We start from the raw sequence: 19,665 nt of genomic DNA, 5'->3' as shown, positions 1-19,665 counted from the left end.
AAATATTCCTTTGTATAATTTCTGTAATTAAGCCAAAATTCTTAAGAATATAGATATCTTAATACAATAGAGAAGTTTTCGATTTTTCAATTTTATTTTTATATGATAAAGTAACATGGATGAACATCATAGGTAAAAAAAATTTTGCGATACGATGAGTAGTTTTTTTTAAATAAATTTTTAAAGTTCAAGCAATTGTGACGTCAGATGGCACAGGAAGTGACGTCATGCGCTCTTCCGCCGCGGGAGAAGCCGAAGGACGTGCAGTTGGCTTCGAAGACGAAACGTATGGCTTACCTCCTCGCATTTAACTCCTCGCGTTTCTGGAACATTAAACCTCTCATCCCTCTCGGAAATATTCGAATACCATCATTGATGTTACTTGAGGAAGATTATTAGATTGTGCTTTAACGAATCTGGCCTCCATAGTGTGTTCAAAAGGATTATTGAATTTCTAAAAACAAAAATATCACCGCGGTCAAAATGTCCGCAGCGAAAACAAGGGATCTTCGGCGGAAGGCTGCCCATTAGTGCCCTGTGACGTAAGCTCGTGACGTTTCAGAAAAGCGCACTTTTGCGCGTGGATTTTTAAAAATTCATTAAAAATCAATCACGATGTTTTAAAATTAGGCGATGATGAATTTTTAAGTTTTGAGGGTCAATTAACAATATCCAATAGTCAAAATATGAACATTTAATAGGTTTCAACTTCCCAATTAAAAGAGAAAAGTTCACATAATGGAGGCCCCAATGCTTTTCTGTATATTAAAAATTAAACCTTTTTTTACACCCATGAAATTACTATAAAAAAATACATAACGTCAAAATTGCATTTGGAACATATATAGAATTTCAAAAATACATTTCCTCGAACTTGTAATAGAGTTACAATGCAAGTTGTAGTTAGTTTGTTTTCAAAGGGTCATTCTGAATCGAGCTTTCGTTATATTTGAAAAGTTTAAGGTCGGTCCATAAATGACGTCACCCTTTTTGTTACGAAGTTTCATACCTTACCCCCTCTTCTCCCACTATCACATGCCACGGTTTGTTTTTTCACTAATATATTTTTAGAGAAAAAAGTAAGTTACTCCCTCCCTCCTTCCTTTCCTCTTGTTGGAAAATCACAATTTCACGAACACCCTTCCCTCTCAAAACGTGACATCATTTGTAGACGACCTCTGAAATCATTTACAGTATGTGTTAATTTTGATCTTTTAAGTGCATTCCATACTAATTTGATTTTTTTCTGTAAAAGTTGAACATCCAAAAACAATTATTAAGTCAGAAGTTCTATCAAATTCTATAGATTTCTGCATTTTAGAAACACTCTTTGTCAAATAGTGTTTCTAAAGCTGTCAAGGTAAGTATTGTATTTCAGTGATGCCCATTTATTTTTCTCCGCGGGCCGCTTTAAAATGAATCTCGCAGGCCAGAATGCATATAAACTTGAAATTTTACTAATACATTTTTAAATAGCATTAGTAGATAACATTTTGATGACGTTGGAAAACGCGGAAAAGGGAATATACAAACTAAGAATTATTGCAATCTCATTGCTGCATTATTGATTTATCAATAAAAAATGTCCATCTGTTTTTCAGAAACCTAGTTCTAACTATTTGGCTCTAAATTTTCTAATAATCATTCTTATAATAATTTAATTCCAATCATAGAATGATTCTAATAATCATTCAATCTTAAAACCATATGAAGATCATTGGTTGTTTTGAAAGACTCCAGAACACATTTTTTGATTCGTAATATTGATGATAGCAACGGGTCACATGGATCATCGATGATCGGGAGACATATGATAATACATCATGGATATATTCCTGGATACACCATGGATGTTCGGGCGTAGGTTGGGCACTCCCTCTGCATTTTATCAAAATATTCTTTAAAAGTTAGATTTTGTTTCTTAAACAGTGGAAAGAAAATTGACAAGATCAGAAATTCAATATTTTTATGTGAAAATATACACATGTAACAAATATAAGTGTTGCCAAAAACACTAAAATGGCTTTTGACTTTGAATTCAAACAGTTAATGTTGCAAACGGCATGAAAATGGTTTCCTGAAACAGACTTGTGAAGAAATATACTGCTGTTCTTTCCATTCTTCTTTTAAATCAGTATGTAACTAAGCACTTATTTTATCCTTTTATGTCGTAATCAATAATGGCTCTTAATCTGAAAAATAAAAAAGTAAATAAAAATCATTAATCATCAATATTTTGAATCGCTTCTTTAACTAGTAAAATGAAATCTTTAAAATCAAAAACATGATTTCTTTTTCAAAGAAATTATCTGGTTGTTTAAAATTTTTTATGCACTACATAAAAAGTTACCTTCCTGTGTTTCTAATGCACATAAAATTGAAGATTCCTTGTCTATTATTTTTCTTATCGTGACAATAAAACGAATTAAAGTTTGTCACAAATAATAATACTAGTATTTTGGAAAAGAATAATTTTATTTTAGTTTAAAATGGTTTATGTCAATCAATTAGAGAGCAGTAGAGATTCTCGACATATGTACTCTCATGCGGGTAAGTGATTGCATTCTCCTATTCTTACTAAGTGTTGAGAAAAAAAACCTGACGTAATAGAAGAAAACTAAGTAGTAAGTATTTTACATTACGCATGTTTATTTTACTCAAAAATAACTCAAACATTCTTCTCTTCAAAAATTAAGTTGAAAGTTGTTCCACAATGTAATCAATCACCTTGTGTGAATTAGGGATTAATCAGCTTTTTTTTTCGTCTAAAATAATTTGCGCATTAACATTTGACAAACTCAATGCAGAAATTTATCAAGTGATATGGCTTTATTATGCGTGAATTAGGGATTAATCAACTTTTTTTTTTCGCCTAAAATTATTTTGCGTATTAACATTTGACAAACTCAATGCAGAAATTTATCAAGTGATGACTTTATTATCAGAAACTTTCCCTGAAGAAATAAACTTTTAAGCAAAAACCAATATTGGTCAGTTGAAAAATAGCACTAATAAAAATTTTCTTTAAAATATGGGAATGTGGTGCAAAGTGAAATTTTAAAATATTTATTCAAATGTATCAGTCTCTCTGGTAATACTTTATCTATTCTTTATCTTTATCTGTAGTAACACATGTAGTCTATTCCAGTCAGAAAAAAGTTATCTTTGAAGATCAAAACATATCACAATACAAGCAAGTTTTAAAAACTTTTAGTCATTTGTTTTAAGTCAAAAATATTCTTGTTATCATAAAATGATTAAGTTATTGTTATTAATATTTTAAATATTGATTCAGAACTTCCAATATTCAATACAATGTTTATGTATTTAATATTTAGCTTATTTTTATTTTGAACACTTATACAAACAGTCAGGTGCATGCGACGCAAAGTGAAGCAGTTAATATCGTTTACTTATTCCGTTATTTATTAAATCACTTCCATATTCATTTATTAATTGATAAATTTGCACTCCATTAATAATTCTTTGATTTATTCATTAATTATCATGTGTTTTCTTATTCATTCATTCATTACTTTATTGTCTCATTATCTTTTTCTCACGCATAAGTTAATTAAGTTTTATCTTCCTTCATTTATTGTTTCATTATATATTAATTTATTCAATTCTTCCTTTACTTAGTGGCTGATTTAATCAAAAGTATTTTTGATAATCAAGTAGAAAATATTTCCTTAGAAAAATATTTAAATGTTCACTTTGCTCCGTGGAAAAAAACAGTGAAAATGTTCCTCATTTTCTTTCGAGGGCAAAAATATACTGTTAAAAATGTAAAAAAAATATTTCAATGCAACTTTTATAATAAGATATATTGTTCTATCTTTATGTACTGCCATTTTCGAAACATGCATCTAATTTGCTTGTTTAAAAAAAGTTATTTATGAATAATTTAAAAATTTCTTTTTTTTTTCCATCCAACCGTTTTTGATGTTCATATACTATTTTTTCCATTAAAACTTCCTATGATAGGAATTTCATGTGCAAGAAACTCCACGTAATTTCACTAATCCATGCACATTTTTGTTTTTAAAATTTCTGTCATTTAAGAGTAGTTTAAAGTTTTCATGTTATTTAAGCTCGGTGTTATTTTTGTCATTTCACTTTTTACACCATTAATTTCATTAAGTAGAAAAATGCATTCAAAAATACGTGTAGGAGAATAAAATCATTTTACTCGTCATCTGAAAATTATTAGATATTATATCTTTTGGCTAGGATAACTGTAGAAAAGAAAACCTCTTGATACATTTCTTCAAAATATTTCCCAACACCATGAGAATTTTTTCTTTCAATAAAACAAAGATGAGCATGATATTAATGAACACACTTACGATTCTCCAGTTTTAAGCATATTAAATCCTTCGTTGATCTTGGTCAACGGCAAGCGATGGGTGATCAATTTTTCCAACTGGATTTGTCCGGCCACCACTTTGTCTACCAAGTCTGGAATACCTAACTTTGCTTTATAGGCTAAATGTGGGGAAAATATTTTCATAATTATTTATTTGATATTGCTGTTTTATCAGTTTTATAATAGCAGGTAAATGGTAAAATCAAAAACATCACAACAACATTAAGAATATCAATACAAATATCAGACCCGATTTGGTTTCACAAAGAACCTATTTTTTAAAGCAAAAAATCAGGCTATGACTGAAAAGACATTCAATAAATCATGGAAATCGTGTTTGAATTTTAAGTACAAACATGCTTGTCTTTGCACGAACTCATTTACGTTTGAGTTGAAAGAAAACATGAAATACATTTCTCGTTAGGTATTGTTGCCAACTTAGGGGTTTTTCCCCTAAATTTAGGGGGAAAATTTTAGAATGGGATTTTTTTTAGGGGGATAAAATTTTTAGGGGTAAATTTAGGGGTTTAGATTTTAGGGTTTTATTAGGTAAAAATGTTCTTCTTTTACCTATGAAAATGCTATTTTTCGATTGATTCATGCATTTTTTTTACTTACATATACTTTTTGAGCCTTGTAACCATTGGTTTTGAGCAGAAATGACATAAAAATGATAAAAATGACTTTATTTCACTCAGCAACGAAAAATAGCAATGGTCACGTGATCTTTTAATCCCATGTGTGAAGTCACAGTTAAAGGATCACGTACTTTCTGACGTCATTTAGGGGTTTTAGGGGTTTTATGAGTTGAGTTTAGGGGGAAACATTTTTAGGAGTTGGCAACCCTGTTTAAACCATTACTACATATTTGTATACTATAAAACAGAACGTCGTCCACAAAAAATAAGTCAAACGTTTTCAAAACAAAGTTTTTTGGATTTTAGAATTTCTACAAGAAACAATTTGTTTTAACCGGGCGTATCCAGAGGAAGGGGTTTGGAGACAATTACCCTCCTTAAAACTCAAAAAACTTCCTTTTATAACCGTAGAAAAAAACTAAAACTCACATATATCATCATCCGAACTTTTTCTTTCAAGCTCGGCCATTTTCTTTTATTAGCGCTGAAAAATCAGGGCTAAGCAGTCGGAGTCTGAGTCAAAGAGTCTGATTCGGATTGATTTTAGAGTAAAGCAGTTTGACTCGGAGTCGGGAATGGATGGTTTGAAATTCCAAGGGTCGGAGTCGATCATTTTCACACAAGTCCGCCACTCTGCCAGTGCTTGAGGAGTCGGGGTCCGAGTCGGAGTCAGACTGATTTCGGGGTAAGGAATTCGGAGTCGAAGGTTCTAAAATTCTCGGAGTCGGAGCTTAAGTCGGTCATTTTCCCTCCGACTCGCAACCCTGCTGAAAACAACTTTCAAGAAAATGTAGTGCTCTAAAATTAACTCATCACAATAAAAAAGTTAAGGTATTTAAAGCAGTAATATCCTTATAAAAAACCATCCAGTAAAAAAGTTTCAAACTTCTTTGAACTTACATCCATAGAAGGTTCCAACAAGTTGACGTCCAAAAAGCAATTCCCACACCCCGGCTCTCATGGTTTCACCGAGGTCCGACAGTCCAATGATGACAGTTTTCCCCCAGTTTGGGTGACTAGAGTTAAATGCTTGTTCCTGAAATAATAACATTCATCGCGTTAGTTTCAGATATTACAATCATTACAAAATAAGAAGTTCTTTTAACACTCTAAGCACATACTGTAATAAAACTAGATCTCTTAGACATAAAATGACCAAACTGTTAAATATTCTGGAAAAATGTTTTGCATCAGTTCAAAAGATGTTTAAAATGAGAGTATTTGTAGGTCCTCTTAACAAAGGAGGTCATACAACTCGATTCAAGAAATGTAAATAGACGTTCTATGATAATATAAGGAGAATTCATTCTTTTATGAAAAATTCGAGATTTAATGCAATGAAAACAAAACTGATAAAATTTTTAGTGTAAGAGAAACAGAGCAATACGTATAAATGAAATGAGTGCAACAACATATAAATGGAATCAGTGCTTCCTTTTTTCATAATTGGGTTTATATTTTTCTTGCATCTTAATGCAAAGGTTTTTAACCTCGATTGCACTCTGAGCCTAATAACACATGAAACAACCAATATCAGTTCGAAGTAAAACGAATATTTCCTTTTCTCAAAAAATCGAAAAATGTTTCTACATTCTGTACCAAAAATATTTTTATTGGCAGCTGTCATTGAGCGAAAGTTGGACGAAAAATCGAAAACTTGCAGATGATATTGTATATTTAATGCGTATCGGTGTACTGCGATGATTGCGAATTCATAATCGATATCGGAGTTTATTATCTTTCTCTTTTTGGTCACTCAGTCAACTGGTTTACTATGTCTTTAAACATAAATATTGTGTTGCTTTTCATTTCACTTGATATGGGATTTGGGGAAATATCGGCAAAACTAGTGGCACATCTCAAAAAATAGCAATAGAGAAAAATCAAGGTTTTCAGCAAGACAGTAGAACCTCGATTAACCGAAGTTTCTGTTCACCGAGTCGATATTAAAGTCATTTTTTTTAATGTGATCTGGTAGCTATTCGCAACTCCAGAGCTCGAATACGCTACCTTACAGTGATTGACAGTACTTCCGAAAAAAGGTAAAGCATTACATTCCACGAGTTTTCTTTGCGATAAATTACAGGATTCAGACAGTTTGTGCTGTAATGTAATTTCAGAAGAATAGAAAAGAAAGCTTCCCACAAACCCGATGAAAAATTACTGTCATTCACTAAGCGTCGAAACAAGTTATAAGTTACGGGATTTGTTTGTTTTATCTTTTTCATTCGCCATTAGACAGCAGCTGCAGCGCCGCCTATAGTTTATTGGAGTTGCGAATTGACAGAAATTCGGGACTTTTATAAAGAAAGGTTCCAGACTTTTTTTAAACAAATGTAAGTTAAATAAAATATAGAATTTTCAATTTGAAAAAATAAAAATACTTTCTTAAAAGTTTGAGTTTTTTCAAATGTTACTACATTATTTAACTAAGCATTGTAAAAAAATTCAATCGACTTTTTATAACTTACTAAAAGTTACTTTCCTATTTAAGTTTTTTAACTGTAAAACATTACTTTTTATATGCTCATTTTCAGTTTAAAAATATTCTATTGTATTTTAAACAATACATTTTAAAAATTTACGATCCTGACAATTTTTCATACAAAATTTTCTATTAACCGTGATTTCAGACATCCGACGGTACCAATTAACTCGGATTAATTTTGTTTCAGGAGGCGTTGTATGTAATTTTATCTCTCTATTTTTCTCGTGAAAACGTATTTTAAACTAATTAGTGCGCTAGACTGATTTATTTCAAACCATTATATGAACATTGAAGTAAATTATGACAATGTTGAATTTTTTAAGTTAAATTAAGAAATCTCTTTTTCTACTTGTTAGTTCTAATTGTAGATGATGGGGAATTAGTGAACACAACATCTAGGGGCACATGGGAACAGTTTCCATACCTCCTCCGCAGTATTAAAATTAGAGTAGCATATTATAAGAGGTAAAAAATGGGTAAATATTTATTTCATATTTTTATATAATCAGATTGTAAATTTATTGTTACTTATTATTATTAAATATACATTTATTTACTTTTAATATTTTAATTAAATTCTTTTATTACTGAATAGTTGGTCAACGATTTTGTTTTTTATTACTCACAAGAATAAAAAGACAAAATATTTTCATTTAGTAAAAACTTAAAGTTTAAAATAATTCCAAAATACATTATAAAACTCCGTCTAAAGCTTAAAAACATTATATAATTATAATGATCATTACATATGATAAAAAATTATTTGTAAAATGTAGTCTAGTAAATTTTTCCGTGTCTATCCAGTGATCAGAGTAGGCTGCAGACTGTAAAATTCGACGACGAACAGTTTTTGATTTGAGAAAAAGTATTTTCTTAAGGACCCAATTGTTATATAATTTAAATTTGCGCAGTATAAAATACAAAACTTTCAATGTTATTGGTATATACATACGTATATATTTCATATTTAAGAGTTCTTCTTTAAAACATAATACTTGTCATGAATTTTGTAATCGAGTTCATATGTACCCCAATCCTGTTCGCATGTGATCCCTTTTAAGGCCACATGTGAATAATGGAAGACATTTTTTTAAACATTTAATGAAGAAATACTTATTTAAAAAATCTCAAAAAATTCCTTAACACGAAGAAAAGAGAAGAAGATCATGACCAGCTTTAGATGCATGTAATGAAATATAATTTCAAACTAGTATGGTACTTATTTAATCCAGAATAAGGTATAATGATGACAAAATTGAGTAGCAAAATATATTCATAAAATAATGTTTCTTACATGTTCACACTGATTTACAGAAGCTCTAATTTAGTAAAAAAATAAAACACTTTTCCATGATGTCGGTAATTAGAAAATGACTACGTCTGATCAACTGTTTTCAAGTGATTTGTATAAAACTGTTCCATCAGTGAAAAGGTTAAGACTAAACATTTCAGCAAAACTTCTGAAATTCAAAACAAAATGAAGTGAGGGGGAATATCTTGTTATTCTTTTTAATCTCTTGTTGTCTTGATTAATAAGTTTTCAGTTAAAATTATCTTTTATCTTCAAAATATTCATGCTTCAAATGTTGTACTAATATTCAGTACACTCTTATTACATACCATAACAGGTACGATGCCAACGGACACAAAGCAGTAGTCGACTCCGCCATTTGTCATTTCCGCCAATTTCTTCGGAACATCGTCCACTTCTTTTGGGTTTAAAAAGTCAGTTGCACCAAATTCTTTGGCTATAGAAAAAAAAGAAAGAAAGAAACGAAAAATACTTAAGACAGTTTTCCATATTGTTCGCATTTTATGCTGCATATTAATTCTCCACATTATTTACTCTTTAAAAACATTTTTGGCTTTGGAGCTTGAAATGATTTCAATAAATCATAAATGTTTCCAAGCTTTGGATATTGGCAGAGAAACCATAATTTTTACGCAGTTACTGAATTAATCGACTACCTAGAGAAACATAATACCTAAAATTGGTCTATTTTTGCAAACATTTTCTTCCCTCATTTCAGTACAATAAATATGGATCTTTTTTTGAAATAAAAGAAAATAGAATCTCCTTTCTCCCATGATGAGGTTTTTTTTAAACTTTTTTTTTCCTTTTAAAGATAATAGAGTTTTGTAAGTACTTCTCCAAGGAAGCTTTTATTTTTACAGAATAAACTAAGAATTATGATTATTTCCTTTACGGTACTTTAGCCTTAAGAAAAGATCATTAAGAATACGCTTCAGAAAAAAAAAACACCTTCTCATGCCACATTTCTTGGAAAATAAGAAATTGTAAAAATTACCTTTTTTTCCGAAAAATATTTTTTTTCAACTTTTTTTCCTTTCAAAGATAAAGTTTTTCAAACATTTCTCAACAATAAGTTTCAAAAAAAAGATTTCGAAACTTTATTTTATAAAACATGTTTCTTGTACTTAAAGAATAAACTAAAAACCTCATGAACTTTTCGTCGCGATATTTTTTTTTTTTTTTTAAATTTCAGTGATTCGGACTTTTATGATTATTTTCTTGCCTCTCTACTTTTGCTTGACTTCTTGATCACTGAATTACTTTTAAATTATTTTAAAAAGTGAACTTACCAAGGGGAAATTTCTTTGGGTTGGTGTCGATGGCAATGATTTTTCCAGCCTGACTGTCCCGGAGTCCCATGAGGACGCACATTCCGACACCCCCCAAGCCCCAGACTGCAGTCGTAGCACCTTTAGGGACCTTCCCCGCGTTCATAACGGCCCCATATCCTGTAGGAATGCAACATCCTGCTAAGCACAAGGTGTTCGGATTAGCCTTTTGATTCACCTGTGGAAAAAAATAAATTTATTTTAGAAAAAAAAGGAAGTGAAAAAAACACATTTTATTAGTTAGTACATTTTTTGTTAGACTATTTTTCTTAAATACCTTGGTGACGTTTGCTTCAGATGTGACGGTATATTCTGAAAATGTGCTGATAGATGACATTTGACTGAGGGCTTGTCCTTTGCAAGTAATGCGACTGGTGCCATCCATTTGCAATTGATTTCGCTGTAAAAGAATAAATAATCATGTCTTGCTTTTAATTTATATTTAAAGCACATAAATTCTCTTTAACTCCCTCTCCGTATGTGTACCATGTCATAAACTCGAGATAATTAGGAATAAATCAGTATTACTATGCAATTAATCATTCGATTCATTAATTACTAATTAAAAGCAAAAATATTTTCATGCATTATTTTTTCTTTCTTCAAAAAAAAAAAAAAAAAAAATCAGGGTAGATGAATTAAACTTATACTAACTCAATTAAAGAATGAATAAAAAGTAGTAAAAGTGAGCGTTTACTAGATTGATAAAATTTATCCCATTGGTCGATAGCCTATTAGAAGAATATTTATCTAGGATAACTACATTCATTTCACTTGAATATTTGAAAATGAAATATCCCTAAACATGCAAATTGTGAAAATATCTTAGCGTTACTTACACTGTAAGAACGATTCAAAAACGTTTCTTGAAAATAATAGGCAGCCGATGTGCCCAATTTTTGCCGGTAACATATCTTGTCAAAACCAGAAACGTTTTTCGCAAAAAATTAGTAACCTTCCTGAAATTATTCTGGAAGCTTTCTGAAAATTTCTGATATCTTCCCGTTTAAATCCAGTCATGTCTCTAAAACCTTCCTGATTTATGAAGGAAGAGCAGTATTGCAAACATGGCCAAAGCTATGCTGGAATTGCAAGCAAGTATCAAGAATATTAACCGCCTGCAATTCTTGCAAAGCTACCCACACAATCATAGCATTTAATGCTCGCTTTGGGAGATTTATCGGTCTGGACGGGCCAACTGGGAGCTAAAAATATTTTTCACAACAGTGAGAAGTCCGCATCCGTGCGACTTGTAGCAATTCAGGAAACTTTTTGACAATGATCCTTGATTTTTCCAGGAAGTGTATAAAAACCATTAAAATCCCGAAACGTTTCACGGAAATACTCAGTAACGTTTCGGATTTTTTTTTTACAGTATAGTATTAGTCCTAAATCACGTTTTCTTCTAAAAATAACATTGAGTGTCACCCAGGAGCATTTTGTTCAAAACAAATTGTATGCATATACGAAAAAAAAACAGTATTTCTTTTTATGCATTTGCATGCATTAAGCGTGCTCTTTATGCATGCGAAATAAGAAGAAAGCGAGAAAATCTTATTTCATCGCACAAAAAACAACCGCGCCACTTCAGTGGCAAAAAAAAAAAAAAAAATGCCGATCAGAATTTCAAAGCCCGCGCATGAAAAGTTTACTTCGAAAACTTTTCAGTCTATTGTGCTTTTCTATTACGATGTGAACTTACCTTAGGCATATGCGGAGAAATTGCTCACTTATGTCGTTAGAGTAAAATTTTGAAAACACACTTCGAGACCCTCTTTTACCCTTTTACGATATACCCTTTAGGACACTCAAAGATACTTATATTTTTGCTGTAAAATACTGCACTACAGAGTGCAGTCACAGAAACCAAAATGTTAATGAAGAGAATGATTATAAATTTTATCTATGCTATACTCAATGCATGTTTGTATCATTTTCATACTGTATTAGGGTGCAACATATTAAAAATTCTCATTTACCGGCTGCTTTTTACATTGGTTCGTCTTGGGACTCTTGCAAAACTCGCACTCCCCACAATAGGATTCAAACACTAATACCACTGTATCACCTAAAAAGTAAAAATTACAGATCAAGTTTTTTTTTTATTTTTCAACTTCAAAACACTTGTGAGTTTTCAAAATTTCAACAATCAACAAAAATTCAATTTTTAAAATAATTTGTTTGCATCTTGTATTTTATTAAGACAGTAAAAAAAAGTTTAACGCTTATATTACAAAGGAAAAACGGAATAAAAATGTATGCTAACTTAACTATTATTCAAATTCACGTTTCTGTTATAGCACAGAAAAAACTTTACTTTAAAGAAAGATAGGTCCAAGACTTGCTAAGAGTTTTAGACATTTTTGTCACTAACTCCTATTAAAAAAACAATAGTACTTAACTCTACAATCGATAAAAGGTAAAAAGAAGTATGCAAAGTTTAACAATATTTTCTGAATTCAAAACTCTGACACATTATTAATGGGAAGTTAAATGTTTTTAACACTGCCATGATTGTTTTCTCCTAATTTTCATACCGAAAAGTAAGCTCCAATTAGTGTCACTGTAACCTTCCACAAATTTCCTAAACCGGCAAATTTTGGAGTTCTATTTCATAAAGTTATCATCATTCGGTGACATTTGGTGTTATATTCGGCAAATTGAGAATTTCCGCCTTCTCAAGAATTTAAGTTCGGGGCGCCCCTGAAGGAGGGGGAGGGGGTCAAAAATGTTGAAATAAAGAGGGTCACTTTATGGACAGAACCTATGATATTTTGGACAGAACCTATGATATTTTATTAATGGAAGAATTTCAACAACTGTCGAAAAGGATATAGAAAATTTTTGCTTACCAGGTTTGACAGAAGTAACGCCTTCACCCACGCTTTCTATTATTCCAGCACCTTCATGTCCAATGACGGAGGGGAAAGGCCACTGCTTGTCGATTCCTTCTTGAAAATGCAAATCAGAGTGACAGAGTCCGGTAGAGGCCATCTGAAGAAGAATAATTTCCAAAATAGGTTTTGTTTACTTCCATTGTAATAAAGTAAGTTTAGAAAGTAAGTAATAATGTAAACTGGTGGATTTTAGGTGTTTTTGACTATCAAAGCTTATTTACAGCATGAAGGTTAAACTGTTTCAAAATTAAATATAGGTAAAACAAAACCATAAATAAAAAGAGGCTCAATATGGGGAGATAACATTTCCGGGATTATTGGCCGTGGTCTAATTGGAGTAGAAATTCCAGACGTTTCGGCTTGCTCTGCTGCAGCCATCATCAGTGGTTTGAGTTTGGCGAGACTGATTCCTGGCTTCGGTGGCTCCGGTATTTCAGCAAACTGCTGCTGGGCTGCTGGTCCTGATTGGGAGGCGTTCTCAAGCCGCTGGTGGATTAAGGTTCCTGATTGGATGAGATTCAAGCCGCTGGGTGATCCCAGCGGCTAGTAGCAGCCAAAGTAGTAGTAGTAGCCAAAGTAGAAACAGATCCAGATTGACGCCGGCCGTGAAAGCCTTAAACAGTATTTAAAAAGAGGCTCCTTTAATAACTAAAAAGTGTAAAAGAAATTGAAATAAAACCAGCAAAATTCGTATGGCATACTAGGTGGCACAATTAATGAGGATTTTTATTTCATTTATTTGCACATTTCCTTTATTATTTTCTTTTATTTATTTGTTTTTATATTTTATTTAGTTCTTTATTTATTTCGACTTAAATGCCAAAAAAGAGATTTACATAATATTAGAGAAGCACGTGAAACTGAAATACAATAAATATGATGCATTTCGTTATTGAAAATTAGTTGTATTTTTAAGTTTTCTACCTTAACTTACCTTTACTCTAACTTCCCCTTTTTTCGGAACAGCTACTTCGACTTCTTCTATGGCGTACGGAGTATTTGCGCTCCATAACACAGCAGCATGGCATCTGATTGGCTAGAAAGAAAGGTGCTATTCAGATATCGAGAGCCTTAGGAGTGTTCTCATATAAGTTTTTTTTTTTAAGTAAATATGTATGTATTACACATAAATGACTGCATATGTATGTGTGTTCCTAATAAAAGTTCACAGATTGCGTAGAATTTTTCCTAACTTTAGCACAGAGGTCCTTTTTCTCTGGGGGAATTTCCATAAGAGTTCATAGCGGGTCCCATGGAGAGGGAAACCCCCTTACACGTTCACGGGAAAATTTTTGCTTTTTCCTCTTACCCTGATTGTTGAACATGCATCATTTGACACAGCTTTTATTATGACGTAGACCATGCAACGACGAGCAATGCAGCCAGTTTTCTCTAAGACACCACGCTGTTTTAATTGCCAATTTAAAAAAATAATTTTTGATTCTATTTTAAAAGGTTTTTCAGACAAACATCAAAGGTAGCTATTACAGCTGAAAACTTTAAATTTCTAAAAAAGAAATAATATTCCGTTTTTCTTTTGTTTTAATTAACTTATTAACTATTTCACACTACCTAAAATTAAGCAAATCTATGAAGTTAAAAACTTTTTCAATGAACAGAAGTACCCTTTTAAGAAAATTAACTGCCGTTTATTGGTCTGGATAGTTGGTCGTTTCTTAATTGTTTCACTATAAACAACAAGTACTGTTTTTTTTACGAATTAATTTTACTCTTCAACCATGCCATTTTATATTCTGCCATATTACTTACAACTCTTAATGAGATGCTCAAGATACATATAAATATGTACAATAGCGGTATCTAAGAATGTTTTTAAACATTAAAAATATATTCATAGATTTCTAAAACAATTTTATCAGTTCTATGAAACATCAACCAGAATACTTTACCTTTCCTGCAGTTTTAGACATCTTGAATCAGACCTAATGAGAAAAAACAGTGAGAATGAGGACAAAAGATTAAGAATGTAAAAATAGCTAATTAAGAAATCTTATCTTAATGCAACAAATGGCATGGATAAGATTTATCATAAAACAAATGATAAGATACGCCTTTTTTATTTTTGCATTAAGATAAAAAGAAATACTTGCTTCAATATTACCGTTAATTGACGACTTATTGGCTCTTTTGTCAACTGTAAAACTTCACTTACTACCAAAAAAATCGAACACTTTCAAAAATTCACATTTTTCAAATTTTTCGAGAAATAACAGATCAATTGCTATGTAACGTTTTACATACTAAGTGTTATGCTCCAGCTGACATTTTTCAATAACATTAAATCACGTATGCATTTAGAATCAAACTCAAATTTTAAAAAACATTAAAGTTCCTTGATCATCCTGGCACCGTAAATATCCGGAGATAAGCTGTAAATTTCAAACTTAGTTGGCTCATTATGTATACAGAAATTACTTAAGTATAAATGCGTCAAAAAGTGAGGTATTTTTTTTATATAAAATTAAATGAATAATGAAATCAACGTGAATTTTACAAACACGAATTTTTGTGCGTAACTCTAGACATTGACTCCGGTTATTTGAGTTCAATACTGAAGTAAGTATTACTGAAGCATATGTACAAAGTAGGGGAAATAGGGCGTATGTGATTTTTTTTTCATTTCTTTTTTTTTTTTTTCAAAAACTATTACCAATTTTTCAGAGTAGAAAGTTCCACATGATTGAATAGTCTTTTCTTTCTGTCATGGGTTTTTGACATGTTTTAAAAATTGTTTCTTTACTTCATAGTATTTTTTAAAATGTCTTCAGTTGCACACATGTGCCCTTACAGGGCGCACATGCGAACAGGCCTGGGACACATATGAACATGATTACAAAATTCAGGATGAGAATCGCATTTAAATTAAACTCCTTAATGTGAAACATATACGTACATACGAATTGCGTTGAAGGATTTGTAACCTATACTGTATCAGTTGGAACTGTAGAGTAATTGCATCATTAAGAAAATATGAATTTCCAAAATGTATAACCGCTCACGGTCAAATTTAAAAATCTCATAGCCTGTTACGATCACTGGATAGACAACACGTAACAAAAAATTTGCAAGATTGCACAGTGCAAAGAATTTTTCATTATGTAAAGATTATTCTACTTACGCATTGCTTTTAAGCTTTATACAAAGTATCATAGTGTATTTTAAACTTCAGTTTTTGACTAAATGCAAATATTTAGTGTATTTTTATTTCCTATAAGCATTATATACCCTAAATTGTAGACCAACTATTTGGTTACAAAAAAGTTTTAAAAAAATGATAAAAATTCAGAAAAAAAACGAATTATTTAATAATAATAACAATAAGTAAGAAACAGTAAGAATAAATTTACAATCTGATTATAGAAGAAAAAAATCTAAATGTTCAGACATTTTTAGCACTTATAATATGCTACTCTAATATTGATGTTACGAAGGTTACATTACTCTAATGTTAATATTAATATAATGTATGTTCTCATGTGTTCCTATATGTTATGTTCACAAGTGCCCCATCATCTACCTTTGCCCTAATTTGCAAAAAAAAAGAGAAGTTTTTTTTATTAAAAAAGAATTCTTTATTTAATAAAAAAAACTAAACATTAACATAAATTTGCTTGAATGTCCAGAGGTTAATTTCAGCTTAATAGCTTAGTTTTAAAGCACATATGTTTTCATGAGAAAAATACAGTGATACAATTACATACAACATCTGATCAAACAAAAAAAAATGGCCATCAAAGAAGCATAAAACAGCTCATTGCTCTAAAGTCTTGGCCATGAGGTAATACTACTATACTGCCATTGCTTGAGAATTTTCAAGGTTTTTACTTGAAGTTATCTTAGTAAAACATACCATGTTCACATGTACCCCCTTTCTTCTGCTTACTTTCCTAGTTTCATTTATATCTGAGCTATTTTTATTTAAATGATCTCACAAAAAGAAATTATAAACCAAGGGATGAAATAAAAGAAAATATTAGGAAAGTACGAAATGAAAGGCTCTGCTAAAATATTTTCTGTGAAAATACATAACAATCTACTGAAAGGCAAATGCAAAGAATTTTGAAAGATATGAAAAAAAAATAAATAAATAAAAATTAATAGATGAATATGTCTGTTAGTCCAGTGAGGATTTTTCAGAGGTTAAAAAGGGAGAGAAAAAGAGCATTACGAGTTTTGCTACCAACAAGTAAGGACTTAACACACGCACAGACTCATCACGAAAAGCAGTAACTTTTTAAAAAAGGTCGTTACGACGTTTCAGTATTTTTCTAACGCTTGTAGTTGCCTTAGTTTGACTTATAGCTTTCGTTTCCTGTTGTTGTGCACACATAGGTCTTGTGGGTTTACTGATTTTTTTTTTACAATAGTGTGCTGCAAAATATTTAATTAAGGTATTTTCACTAATTATATGTAAACATCTTTTAGGATCGAAATCTGTAAAACATTTCTTTAAAATGTATGCATTTTGTTATTTTCGCATTATTAAGCTAAATTGTATTTAAAAAAAGGGGGGGGCACTAAACGTTTGCACTCACTTATTACAATTATTATATGCAAATTACGTAAGGAAAAAATAATTGATTGAAGTAACAAAGTTGTATCAAAAACAGCAAGTAGAAAAAAAGAGTCCTGATTTTTCCCATGTGGAACTAAGCAGCATAGAATATGTAGGGTCTTAGAAAGATATATATAAATATATATTTTTAACGACTCCATTTTATGAATACTCAAAAATGTTTACCCATATTTAAACAGTAATTAAATTTTCAGTAACTAATTTATAATAAAAGACACTTAGAATTCATTTCCGGAAACCCGAAATTCGATTTTCGCCGAGTAACTTCATTTTCAAAGAAGTCATCTAGCTATAGCTTTGAAAAAAAATCTCGAAAACTTATGACGTACTAAGCTTTTTATTTTTATTTTTATTTTTCAGTTTCCAGCGTACGTCAGTTCAATATCCAATATAACTCCAATTTTACACTCTGTTTCACACGTTATCGCGCTTCCTACCTCATTTTCTGTTGGTCACTAAAAACTACAATATCCGCTAATGTTAAAATATTCCGGATTTCACGTTATCCTTTTTCAGAAAAAACGTTTAACACGTTTTTCTTGGAACATATCTATATCATGTTTTTCTACCAAGACTCAGAAACCTTTTTCTGGGTCTTTCCCCTCCCCCAAGATAATTGTTTTTCTTAGCTGTTTGAAGTCGTTCTGTCCTTCCTTCTGTTCCGTCTCATTCTCTTTGTCTATTGTGAAGGCATAAAAACTATCAAGCAAATTTTGTTCGTCAAAGCAAACCAAAAGAATAAACTGCAAAAAACTGTTAGTGTAGAACATGCTATAAATGAAATTGTATCTAAAAAAAACAATAGAGATAGCAGATTCCTATCGCAAGTTCATTGAGAAAGGAAATGTTTAAACAATGTTTTTTCCCCGGTCCCCGATTTTTCCCACTTCGTGCGTTTTTATCACTAGTTCAACGGAATGCGTAATGTCGGGTTAAACTGTATAAGAAAATAAAATTATAAAGAAATCTTTTTCAAACAAATTCAATACGTACTTGTTCGCCCAAAGAAGTGGAGCTCGAACGGCAGCAAAAGGCGGAGTGTGATAAGGGTTGAAAAATTCTTAAAACACTTAATAATATCTTATCAGCATCATGAGATAGTATATCTTGAGGATATAACATAGTCAACTTTGAACGAACTGGATATTAGCGGTGAGCCTTAAAACCATTGCACAACACAGATTATTTTCAACATCTAATCTAGGTAAATTTAGAAATGGTTCTTAAAATGCGATGCAGTGATAAAAGATGCATTCTTGTATCACGATAAAGCGTGCTTTGAGGTTCAAGTTTATCTTCAGAATTCAGTCAATGTCATAAAATTATTTTTTTTCTGAAAAAACCGTAAATGGAGCCTTGTTCTATTTAGAAAAAAACCACAAAAAGTTTCAAATTCTGACATTAAATGGAAAGATTCATTTTATTAAAACTAGACCTTTCTTAATTTATTCAATATATGGCATAACCATGTCTGCGGATACGACAAAATGCAACGACGGAGAAGTTCTTATGAAATGGAATGTGGGTCAAAGTAAAATATTTACGGTAACTAAACTTTTTCAAAATTGCAGGAGCCATGCAGGAGCTGAATCTGAGACTTTAGGAATGGAGAACAGATATCTTACCACTCGAGTGCCAAGAAATAGCTTACAAAAGCAACTATAATTTCTTTGTGCATCAAAACCTAAATGAAATATTTTCCCCAACTGTTATGTAGTTTTAATTGCTTTTCCTTAAATTAATGTAACGAAACCAATGAAACGTTTTCAATTGACTATATGCAGGACCAACTCTCGCAGAAATACCACCTGCAACTTTTCTAAATGAACGAAGTCGTTCACATGAAAGAGGTTAGTGAACGGGTAAGAAAACTGAACGATTTTTTAAAGAACGGATCATTGAAAAGAACAACATTGCCGATCTCTTGTATATAGTATACATATCCAAGCATAATTTATGTGTCACTCCTAGCCAAAACATTGGCTAATGCACTAATTGGCTTGCATTGATACACAGAACGTAAAACTTGCCGT

General features: G+C 31.2%; 1 protein-coding gene across 1 annotated transcript; it reads right to left on the bottom strand.

The window, feature by feature from the left end:
• Nucleotides 1-1,949: 1,949 nt before the first annotated feature.
• LOC129230692 (alcohol dehydrogenase class-3 chain L-like) lies at nt 1,950-18,693 on the bottom strand. The gene is made up of 11 exons (XM_054865111.1): nt 18,626-18,693; nt 14,946-14,978; nt 13,970-14,071; nt 12,991-13,132; nt 12,118-12,206; nt 10,416-10,538; nt 10,100-10,316; nt 9,116-9,243; nt 5,908-6,043; nt 4,350-4,488; nt 1,950-2,192 (listed from the first exon to the last, which is right to left on the bottom strand). Exons 2-11 carry the CDS (start codon nt 14,964-14,966, stop codon nt 2,156-2,158), a joined length of 1,134 nt encoding a protein of 377 aa, XP_054721086.1. The 5' UTR covers nt 14,967-14,978; nt 18,626-18,693; the 3' UTR covers nt 1,950-2,155.
• Between the last annotated feature and the right edge of the window lie 972 nt (nt 18,694-19,665).

This window comes from Uloborus diversus, chromosome 9 (genome assembly GCF_026930045.1).
Source record: "Uloborus diversus isolate 005 chromosome 9, Udiv.v.3.1, whole genome shotgun sequence".
Lineage (NCBI taxonomy): Eukaryota > Metazoa > Arthropoda > Arachnida > Araneae > Uloboridae > Uloborus > Uloborus diversus.
The sequence above is the reverse complement of the archived record's forward strand: the minus strand, read 5'-3'. Positions and strand labels throughout refer to the sequence as shown.

Excerpts from the sequence above, each read along its gene's own strand:
- LOC129230692 (XM_054865111.1), bottom strand. The coding sequence starts at position 14,966 with ATGTCTAAAACTGCAGGAAAG. Across the intron at positions 14,072-14,945 it reads TGTCTAAAACTGCAGGAAAG|CCAATCAGATGCCATGCTGC; the intron begins GTAAAGTATTCT and ends CTTTCTTTCTAG. Across the intron at positions 10,539-12,117 it reads ACCAATGTAAAAAGCAGCCG|CGAAATCAATTGCAAATGGA; the intron begins GTAAATGAGAAT and ends ATTCTTTTACAG.